This window comes from Phoca vitulina, unplaced genomic scaffold, assembly GCF_004348235.1.
Source record: "Phoca vitulina isolate PV1807 unplaced genomic scaffold, GSC_HSeal_1.0 scaffold40, whole genome shotgun sequence".
Lineage (NCBI taxonomy): Eukaryota > Metazoa > Chordata > Mammalia > Carnivora > Phocidae > Phoca > Phoca vitulina.
Window position 1 is genome coordinate 1,182,498 of NW_022589743.1, and position 10,532 is coordinate 1,193,029.

The 10,532-nt window shown below is 60.4% G+C and overlaps 1 protein-coding gene across 2 annotated transcripts; it reads right to left on the reverse strand.

The window, feature by feature from the left end:
- Positions 1-294: 294 nt before the first annotated feature.
- PPP1R1B (protein phosphatase 1 regulatory inhibitor subunit 1B) lies at positions 295-9,389 on the reverse strand. 2 transcript variants are annotated; one of them, XM_032429139.1, is made up of 7 exons: positions 8,793-9,389; positions 7,075-7,135; positions 6,735-6,757; positions 6,252-6,327; positions 2,616-2,825; positions 1,195-1,314; positions 295-1,107 (listed from the first exon to the last, which is right to left on the reverse strand). In XM_032429139.1, the coding sequence occupies exons 1-7, from the start codon at positions 8,871-8,873 to the stop codon at positions 1,058-1,060; spliced, it is 621 nt and encodes a 206-aa protein (XP_032285030.1). In that variant the 5' UTR covers positions 8,874-9,389; the 3' UTR covers positions 295-1,057. The 2 variants fall into 2 exon arrangements, with proteins under 2 accessions (XP_032285030.1, XP_032285031.1); XM_032429140.1 differs by lacking the exon at positions 8,793-9,389 and adding an exon at positions 7,411-7,801.
- Between the last annotated feature and the right edge of the window lie 1,143 nt (positions 9,390-10,532).

The window sequence follows — 10,532 nt, forward strand, 5'->3', positions numbered from 1 at the left end:
AAGGGGGAACTTCCTGAGGGGAGGCCTTTGGGGCTGGGGGACTGGTCCCTTTGGAGAAATCCAATTACTCTTGAAAGTTCTTTTCCCTCCCTGCCTCGTTCAGCCATCCCTAGCAGGATCTAGTACTTCTGTGGTCCTTCCTAAGAGTGCTCCGAGCTTGTCTTCAGGAAAGACCCAGACTAGAGGACTGGACACTAGGGTCGAGGTGGCCACCCACCAGGTCTTCCACATAGGGGAACCCGTTTCCCCCTCCTCCCTCTCCTTTCCCCTGAAAGAGAAGTCTCAGCACGGTTATTTACAAAGATTTATTTATTACGGCACAGGAGTGGTTCAGGCCTGGAGTCAGGGAAGGGGGGAGGGGGGGCCGAGCAGCTGGAGGACAAGGAGAACCTGGCTTCCCCACCGTGCGCCCCCCCAAGGACATATACTAGGCGGCATTCCTGGCATCAAAGCACAAACAAAACGCAACAAAGCAGCCTCTGCTAGTCCATCTTCCAGGCACCCAGGCTGGGGAGCGGGGGTGATAAGGGGAAGATTTCCAAAATGTTGAGGCTGAGGAGAAGGATGCCCTGGGCCCTGGTAGAAGCCAGAGAGAGGGGTGGTAACTTGAAATCCCCCATAGGAGAGGGGATGGAGAAGGATCTAAGGGCACCTACAGGTTCTCAGTACCCTCTTTCCCCAGATCTTAGGGTCCTGCCCTGTGGGTTTCCTGTGCCCAGGAGAAGGGTCTGGGGAGTAGAATTGTGAAGGATAAAACTTTGCTCCCCCCCCCCCCTTACTGGATCATCCAAACTCTCTCACATCCCGCCTCCCTCTGGGTAAATGGGGGAATGACTGGCAGGGGTAGGCATCAGGCAGCAAGTGCCCAGGGACTCTGGGCATCAGCCAAAGGTGGGCAAACAAGCAAACATGGACCAGCCTTAAGTCTTCTAGAAGTCAGAAGCCACAGCCCTAGCGAGTGAGGGGGAAGGGTACAAAATAGGGTGGGGACAGAGTGGGTATCTGGGGAACAGCAATGCCCCCTCCACTTCCTTCTGAGCGATGCAAGGCCGGGTGCCTATGTGCCAGGCTCAGGGTGGGCGGGGCGCTGTGGCTCCTCCCCAGGCTCTGCAAGGCAAGCGGAGGGACTCAGGGCTTGGCCACGCCCACAAAAGTCCCAGCCCCTCCTCCCCATTCGCCACCGCCAAGCCTCACCATTCAGTGCCAGGTCTTCCACTTGTTCCTTGGAGCTTCCATCTCTCTGGGGCTCATCCAGAGGGGGTGGGCGCTCCCAGGGTCCTTCCAGACCCTGGCCACAAGCTGTCTTCTGCCCAGCTGGGGATGGGAATGAAAGGATAAAAACACAGTCTCTAAGTATCCATTCAGCCGTCCTGGAGCAGGAGCGGAGCCTCTCTGATGGCTGAGGCTTAGCTTTCTGAGGGCATCATGGTATAATGGAGAGAACGCTGGACCAAGAATGCTCTCCTAATGACTAGCTATATGAGTTAGATAAGTCAGTTATTACCTCTCTGAAGGGGATGGTGAGAAGGAAATTGCGTAGACTGCCTTAAATGAGATAATAGTTAATATGCTGACCAGACCAGCACCGGCACTCCCGGAGTGGTGGCAATTGATATTTCTCCTTGGTAGTCTTGTCATTTGGCCCTCTGCCCTGCTGCTTTTCCCGAGAGAACAGTCTCCTCTTGCTTCCTCTTGACCTGTCCTGAGGGTCTCAGTGGGAGTTGACTCAACTTCCACCTGGAGCTTTTGCTCCAGCGTAGATACCCCACTGCCAGAGACGCAGAGAGGAGGTCCAAGCCATTTTGTTTGGGTGCGAGGGCTGGACACTGCAAGCAGGGTTAGTCGACTGTTTCTCAACCCCGTAAATAAAGGGACCAGGAAGTTTAACGTGCACCAGGAGGGATAGATACGGCACAGCCTTCCATAGGTAACCATGGAAAACACAGCCATGGGAGGGGCAGAGATCTTTCTGCCTAGGAATTCTCTGGGCCTCAGGACCCTCTGTGGAGATTTCTGGATCTGGGGCCTCTAGCTCTGAGGTCTTTTGTGTAGGTCTTAGGCCCCTCCTTGACCCCTCTCTTCCCAGGCAGTTGGAGTTGAAGCGCAGAAGACTAGGTTGTTCTTGCATCCTAGATTCTCCATCTAGACACTAGAGGGCACCCTCTCACCTCCAGCCCAGGAAATAAAAGGGGGAGAAACAGCCACAGGGTCCTGGGAAGGACTTAAGAACCAGCTCTTTGCCTCCCAGCAGAAACCACATCTTACATTTAAAAACGCAGGTAATGGGGGCATTGCACCCTCTTAGTTCTCTATCCCTGCAGCTCCTGTACTCCCTCACGGCCAGGGATGGGAAGTCTTTTCTTGGGTCTAGCCTCAAACCTCACGTGGCCTTGCCGTAATTCTTAGGGAACAGCGGAATTACTAGGGACGACCTGATTCGGGAGAGGGTCAGGATGGGAGCAGCCCAGGTATCCTAGGGCACCTGTGGGTGGGAGGATGGGGAGGCCCTCACTGTACAACTGCGGTTTAACATGTGTGAAAAGCTCTGAACTGGGAGGGGTGCCCCAGGACACTCAAGGAGGACCCCACCAGGCTTCCCAGCTCCTTCAGCTTACCAGGCCCCCTGCTGCTCTTCAGGACTTCAGCCTGGCTGTCCTCCTCCTCCTCCTCCTCTTCGTCATCCTCCTCCTCCTCCTCCTCCTCATCTTCCTCTCTTGGGTAGCCCAGCTCCCGCAGCTCCCCCAGCTCATCCTCCTCCTCTGAGGCCTGGTTCTCACCCAGGTTGCTGATGGACTGCAGATGAGACTCAGCAATGCGCTGCACGGCTGGCACAGGGGGCCCCAGAAGGCAAGGGTGAGCCAGGCCAAGAAGCGGCCCATGGAGCTGGAGAGGCATGTGGCCCAGCCCCAACCTCCTTCCCGTGGCCTAGGGCATGGCTAACCCCCTCAGGGGTCTAGTTCAAAAGCTAAAGGTCACAGGTCAGTCTGCTGGGGGCCAGACGAGGGCAGAAGCAGCAGGGGGCAGACCCTTAATCGTGTTTGGCTCCTAAGCTGTCCAGGGATGCAGACCTCCTCGGAGGCTGGCCCCAGGCAGCTGCCCTGAACCACAGGGTGCCATGCTGGACAAGACCAGGCAGGTACAGCAGCAGCTTCACGTTCCGTGGCTGGGGCATGTGCTTCTCCCAGGACCGGGGACCGGAGACAGTGTCCACTAGCTACAGCCCTGGCTGGGAGGCACAGGACCCATGGGCCAGGGCCTGCGGGATTTGTCCCTCTGTTTCTAGCGGCGTGCCCAGACTGCTGAGGGCTCATTGCTTACCCCGATCCTGCTGGGCTCGGTCCCCACCCCCTGGCCCTACGCCTGTCATAGACGCCACTCCACACGTCTCTGCCCAGGTGCTGAGGTAGGGACAATTCGGAGACCGAGGACGTAACAGTCCACAGCCAGTGAAGTTTGTGCCTGGGGATGTGGTGTGCTCAGACGCGGCCCCCACAATCTTGACCCACATCCCCAAGCTTCCAGCTCCCTCTGTGGTGACCTAGAAAGCAGCAAACACCACCCACCCCCCCAACACCACCAAGGCCTGCTGGGATAGGGCCTAGGAAAGGAACAGTGTGGGCAGCTGAGGAGAAGTTTCCAAAAGATGGAAAGGCCCAGGGAGTTAGGAGAAAGGGGCCAGGGCTGGGGGATTCTGGGGGAATGGCAGGGGTTGAGGGGACGCTGTGAGGAGTGGTTGGGGCAGAGGCAGCAGGGGGACCAGGAGCCGGTGGGATTTAAGAGCACTTGGGTAGCCGAACTCACAGCTCACAGACAGGATGCTGACAAGCTAGGGGCTGGGGTGGTTACAGCTCCTTCTGGGGAGGCAGGCAGCCCCTCCCCTCAGAAAGCCCAGAGAGGTAGATCCAGGCTGGCAACCTCCGGTGCAATGAACAGGGCACCACACTCCTGCCAACTTGGGACAGGCACAGAGGGCACATTGTGTGTGCCCACTGCCCCGCCCTGCCCCAGGCTCCCAGCCCGGTGCCTCCCGCTGGCTCTGGGCGAGTTACCCAGGCAATAAAAATACAATAAATCGCCCTGCCCTGGCCTTGGGGACGCAGAGGATCTTTACCTTGAGCCAAGTGTGAGAGCTCAGCCTTGGAGAGTCCCCTTCAAGCCAAGACTCGGTGTTGTCCATCCTCCCCTGGAGGCCCTCGGCTTCTCCCCTTACATACCCCAACCCTGGGGCGCCTGGGTGGCTCAGTCGTTGGGTGTCTGCCTTTGGCTCGGGTCATGATCCCAGGGTCCTGGGATCGAGCCCCGCATCGGGCTCCCTGCTCTGCCAGAAGCCTGCTTCTCCCTCTCCCCCTACCCCTGCTTGTGTTCCCTCTCTCACTGTCTCTCTCTGTCAAATAAATAAATAAAATCTTAAAAAAAAAACAAAGCCCCAACCCTGCCAGAAGCTTTCCCTTGCCCGGAAAGGGGCTGAAGCCTGCAAAACAGTGCTCTCCAGGTACAGAAGGGTCCTCTGAGAGTTGGGGGGCGAAGGGAGGAGAGGAAGTGGCTGCTCCAGCCCTCTCCCCCAGTCAGGGGAGGAGAGTTTAGTCCCCGTGCCACAGTGACAATAGGTGTGCAGCGCGTGCCCCTGCTGGTGCCCCGTGAGCCTCCCGTGCACTGCGCCTCCCCTCCTGCCTCTCGGAGCTCTCTGGGGTCTCCTCCTCGCCCTCCCAGCTGTCTTCTTCTCTGTTTGTCCCCATTTCTGGGGCCCTGAGCTCCCCCAACCCAAGTCTCCCTTTCAAAGCCAGAATGTCCGCAGTACAGCCCCCAGACTGCCCTGCCTCTCCCAACTTAGACCCTGCTAAGGTGCAGTCCAAAGGGGCAATGGCGGTGGGAGCCCATTTCTAGCCCTTGCAGGGTGCCCAGGAAGCCCCTTGGCCCTAGCCTCTTCACCCCTGCCTTCTGCCCCATGCTCGTGACCAAGAGTCCAAGGGACGGTTCTTGCCCCTCACATCCACTCAGCCCTCCCCAGCCCAGAGTAGGGAGGAGAGAGAGGTCTTCTGGTCTCTCCTGAGAAGATGCCACCACCTCCCTCATGCCTCCTTCAGGGGCTGGCCTTCCCCCACATCCCTACAGGTGGGAAGTCCTTCCAGGTGCTGTACCCACTGCCCACATGCTGTCCCTTCCTCTTTCTGTCCTGGGGGGGGGGGGGCAGAGAAAATGCCCTTACCCTTCTCTCTTCTCCTCCCAGCCTCTCCTCTCTGCTCCTAACCCTGGCAGGCAGGCTGGCAGGTGCGCCTGTTGACCTTGGCCGGTGCTGGGAACTCATTAAACCCACCCCAGAAGGAGCTCCCAGCACACCCTTCCGGTCTCCTCCCTCCACAGGAGGAGGGGGCTGGCCTGGCAGGAAGAGCCCCAGGCCAGAGCTGAGGTGGGGGGTGGGAAGGCATCCTTTGGCTTAGGAAGAGACCCTCCCCACGCCCCCAGCTCCACGCCCCCAGCTCCACGCCCTCTCCTCCAGGTGTAGGCGGACTCTAAAGACTCCGGGTGATTTCACACCTCCTCCCCTGTGCACATTTCCTTTCCTCTTCCTACAATGCCCTTCCATGCCTTGCCCGCCTGTTGAATCCCTTCTCATCCTTCAAATCCAGGCTTAACCCTCCTCTCCTCAGTAACTCGCCCACGACCCTTTGAGGCAAAAGGCCCCAAGGGGGTGGGAGCCAAATCTGACTCCTCCCATTTTGCCCAGTGCCCACCAGTGAGGCCTGGCACGCACTAGGTGTTCTCTCTAAGTGTGTGCTCTAGGAATGACTTGTGTTTTAACATAGAAAGGAGAAGCAGGACCAAGAAGCAACCAGTTTGCTGGCCTGAGCAAATGTTCTTCCGGTGGGGGAGGGGAGCCAGAGCTGTACCCGGAGAAGGTGCTGGTTGGGACAGAGGGGGGGCACGGGAAGGTGGTCTGGCACACACTTGCAAAGAGGAGGTACAGAGCTGAATATCTGTATGTTGATGATACTTGTCATTTTAGGCTGGCCGCCTCTTTTCTTTCAACCCCACAACCTGATTTGAAGGCCCGTAGCCACCCCTTTCGGCCCCTGGGCCCCTTCTTTACAAGACCGAATTAAGAAAGATCTGGTCCCTAAGTAGTGGTTGGGGTACACAAGACAACCCCTCCCCACTGACAAAAGCTCAACCCTTCACCTCCCTCCCCCAATGTCAGCCTGGTTCCGGGGGGGTCAAGGGGCCAGCCAGACTGATGGAGGGGGGGATAGTACCTTTCAGCGAGGGGGGTGTGTAGGCACATGGGTTGGGTCTCTTCGACTTGAGGTGGTGCCCCTCTCCTGAGGCTCTCTGCCGGGGTAAGTGACAGGTTAAACAGGCTCACCAGAGGCCTCCTCCCTTCACCCTTCCTCCATTCCACCCCAGCCCTGGCAACCCAGGCCACAACTGTTCTAGCCTCGGCTGATGGGTCCAGCCAGGCTGCCCTGTTGCTTTGGGAGGGTCTTCCATAAGCTGCGGCCTGGCTCAGGGCAGAATCCAGGGTTCTGGAGGCCCAGCCCAAGTCTGAGCAGAGGAAAGACAAGGGCAGGGGAGTCTGTACCAGTGGGACCCTGGCACCACGCACTCTTACCAAGGTGCCAATGGATACGGTAATGTGTCCTCCGGGGTGGCACCATGTGTTAGTCGGGAGGAATCCTGTCCAGCCCACCAAAAAGGGCCCCCAGCATCCCTCCTTCCAGCTGCCCCTGGAAACTCACCTGGTGAGGGGAGGCCTCCTCCTCTGAGGGAGACCGCCAATGAACCAAGGGAAGCCGAGGGAAGAAGAGAGAGGACGGGGAGGAAAGGGAAGAGAGAAAGAGAATCTGAATTACTTTCCCCAAAGGTTCAGGCTCTGGGGAAAGGGAAAGTGTGCCCTTTCCTTCTGGGTGTTGGAAAGTGCCTGGTCAATAAAGGAACCCAGCAGGGTTGGGCTCCCAGACCTTACCCACTCCCCCTCATCTTCTGCTCAGTCTCCTACTCATGGGACTTTGGCAAGGGCCCCAAGAAGGCTTCAGAGTTAGGGTGGGGCCAGGGCTGGGGCAGCAGGGAAGGGCCCACCTGGTGAGGAGTGCTCTGAGAGCCGGAACAGCATGGCAGGGGTTGGTCTCCTGCGCCGGATCTAAGGAGATGGAGAAAGAGGTGGGGGGAGGGGAGCAGGACAGACACCTGCACCCCCCCTCCCCAGGCAGCAGGGAACAAACAGTGCTTTGAAATCCCCAGGGAGCCTTTGAATCAAAGACTGTTAGAGCTGAACTCTATAGTTCACCCAACCCCCTCATTTTACAGAGGTGAAAACCTAGGGCTCAAAGAGGTTCAGGCAGAAGCTCAAGGCCACACAGCTTGCCATGGCAGAGAAAGGAGGAGAAAAGCCCATCACTGATTCCTAGCCCATACCTGTCCCACTCCGTGGCTCCTCCAGAATGGGCATCTCCCTTTCCACCTTCCCCTATCAAGGAGGCCCATCCCCTCCTGCTTTTGCAGATATCAGACCTCAGGAGCAGAAGCTGACTGTGAGAGATGCCCCCTGGGCCATGGCACCCACATGGCCCTGCCCACCTAAGGTCAGCTCAAGGGCTCCAAAGAAACCAGATCCCGCTGCAGAGGGAGGCTGAGCCAAGGCGCTGCAGAAACCTGCAACATGTGGGCCTGAGCCCCAGACCCACCCGGTCCTGGAGGTGTCCCTGGAAGACTGTGTCTGGGTCTCTCTAGCAGTCTCTCTCAGGCTGTAAAACTCTTGGCCCAGTGCTCATAAAAAACAAAAAGTTGCCCTCCTTGGTATATGAGCCAAGCTGAACAGTGGAGGGGGGGGGCACTGAGCACTTCCAGTAGCTGCCCCCCCCCCCCCAGCTTGGCAATCAGACCAACTGTCAGTTAATTAGGTCCCCTCCAAGCTCCAGGGAAATGCACAAAGAGAACCAGGTGAATGAAGCTGAAACTGTCACCCGCCCCCCCCCCCCCCCCCCCCCCCAACCTCTCCAACCTCCCCCCAGACCCAAAGCTGCTTAGACCCAGGACCCAACCCTCCCCCCTCCCCCATGGCCCCCCTATCTCCCCCCAAAATGACTTGGCTCCACTCTCACTGCTCTGCTGGGTGTCAGCTGCAGCTCAGCAACAAGTGAACACTCTACTTGGGGGGGGGGCGGAGCCCTCTTCTCTCCCTCCGTCCACTCCCACCACCTTTGGAGACCTCTCGACCCCCAGGAAGGCTCTCCAGAGAACTCAGTACTCTGTGAAGGGGTCTGTGACGACTGGTCGCCCCCACCCGCATGTTGTGGCTCCGTGTGGGGCCTGGCAGCAGGAGGTCAGAACAAGGCTCTGGCGGCCCGACCCAGGCACACACGGTGGGACCAGAGAGGGGCAGAGCCTGGGGCCGCGAGCTGGAGGCCGGTTCTGTACAACGGGTCAGTGCACCACCACGTGTCTCACTTCCGCCCGGCTCTGGCTGGGGCCAGGGCGCAGAGGTCCCCCTGGCAGCCTCGGTTAGGACACCGTGCAGGGTCCAGAGCACAGTCTCCCCGCCCGGGGTTGGCCCGGAACGGCCGGGGCCCCGACGCTCGCCGCCCGGCATTCTGCGGCCCCGGGAAAAAGTTGCCGGAGTCCGCAGCGAACTTCACGCGCTGCCCCGCGCCCCCGCGTGTCCGAGGCGGCCCGAGACGCTCCGTCGCTCCCCCCCCCACATACACACCCAGCCGGTCCGGCCCCGGCAGCACCCCGCCGCCGGAGGAGCCCCGGGGTGTGTTGGGGGCGCTGCCGGGGGTGGGGCGCGGCCCCCTTACCATCTCCACCTGGCGGGGGTCGAGCTGGCTGGGGGGCGCGGGCACCGAGAACTGGATCTTCTTGCGGTCCTTGGGGTCCATGGCGGGCGGGGTGGCCGGCGGGGCTGGGGGCGCGCGTCTCGGGGTCCGGGGCTGCGGTCCCGGCTCGGCTTCCCGGCGCTGCTCGGGGCGCGGCGGCGAGCGCTGGCTGTGCGCGGCGAGGGGGAGGCGAGCGGCTCACGCTCAGATAAAAATACCGCGCGCCGCGAGGGGAGGGCGCGCGAGCGGGAGGGGGTCGCGCCGGCTCCGAGCGCCCCCGACTCTCGGCTCTCAGGCTCGCCCGCCGCGCCCGCCGCGCCGGTCCCCGGGCGCCTGCAGCCTGGGCTCCCGGCTCGTGCGCTCGGGGTCTCTGTCCCTCTCCCTGAGTCTCGCCTCTCCCTCCTTCCCTCGCTCTCTCCGAGGGTCTCTGTGGGTGTCTCCGCCTTCCTCTCTCTCCCTCCCTTCCTCTCCGTGCGCCTCTATCTCTGCCTTTCTCGATCCCTCCAGGTCTCACCCTCTGGTCCCAGCCTTGGTGTCCCCGGCCCGTCCCCTCGGCCTGGGACTGGCGCCCGGGGGCTGGGTGGGAGGGCCCAGGGGGAAGTGGCCAATGAGCACCGAGAACCGTGTTCTCCCCGGGCCGGGAGGAGGGTGTGGAGTGTGAGCCAGGACCCGGGGAGCGGGCTGGGGGCCCCCCTGCCGTCTCCCGAGAACTTGAAGCTGCATTATTGATGGAGTCCAGCGGGGAGGATAATGGGGGTTGGGGTGGGGAGGCCGGGGCGGGAGGTGTGGGGGGAGAGGGGCAGCGGGGAGACGGGACTCTGGCTTTAACCCCTTCGTGGCCTGGGGCCTTGGAGTTTCACGAGGAGGCCTGGGAGGTCCTCGAGAAACTACCACCAGCATGTCACGCTGTGAATGGGGGTGTCCTAGAGAGCCAGAGAGTGTGAAAGAGCGGGTGTGTGGGGGAGGACACGTGTCAGTCATCATGGCAGGGAGTGTATGTGAGTGCCAGGGGGCCCTGTGGTGCCCGTAGCTAGGGAGCTTGTGTGTGTGTGTGTGTGGGGGGGGGTCCGTGTGGCATGAGTGTGTGTGAGTCTATGTGAGTAAGTGTGTCAGAGTGTCAAGGATGCGGGTGTGAGTGGCAGGGTGTGGGAAGGCTGTGTGCTGGGGGAGGGTGTGGGTGTGGGGGAGGATGTCAGAGGCTGTCAAGGTGATGGGCTGGCGTGTGGCAGCTTGGGGGGGGGGTGGAGGGGCTGTATCCACAGCTCTAGCCTGTGCAGAAGAGGTGGATGAGGTTGTGATCCTGGGGGGCAGGGGGGGATGTGTCCCTGCCCTGATGTACCCTGGGTTCACGTGTCTCCTGTCTTTTCTCCCCAGATCTAAAGCAGGGGGGAGCCAGAGCCAGCCCAGGGGGCAGAGTCGGGGGGGCTGCTTGTACCAGTACACGTGCCATCACGTGTGTGAGTTTGGTGCATTCGGGAACAGAGCTGGGGGGAGAGGTGCGTGTGCTCATTTCAGAGGTGTGAGCCTCTCTCCCTTTGCCGGGTGTTGGTGTGTGTCTCTGGAGGGGAAAAGGGAGGAGCTGGTCCTGTGGGTTAGGGTGGGTTAGGGTGTCCCTGTTTATGTGTCCAGGCCCTGGGTATCTCTGCAGGCCTATGGGAGAGCACCAGAATGCTTTTCCGTAGCGTTGAGAGGGTGCATGTGTAGACGAATACATAAAAGTGC

Excerpts from the sequence above, each read along its gene's own strand:
- PPP1R1B (XM_032429139.1), bottom strand. The coding sequence starts at position 8,873 with ATGGACCCCAAGGACCGCAAGAAGATCCAGTTCTCGGTGCCCGCGCCC. Across the intron at positions 1,315-2,615 it reads GAAGAGCAGCAGGGGGCCTG|CTGGGCAGAAGACAGCTTGT; the intron begins GTAAGCTGAAGG and ends TCCCATCCCCAG. Across the intron at positions 1,108-1,194 it reads GGAAGACCTGGCACTGAATG|AGCCTGGGGAGGAGCCACAG; the intron begins GTGAGGCTTGGC and ends CTTGCCTTGCAG.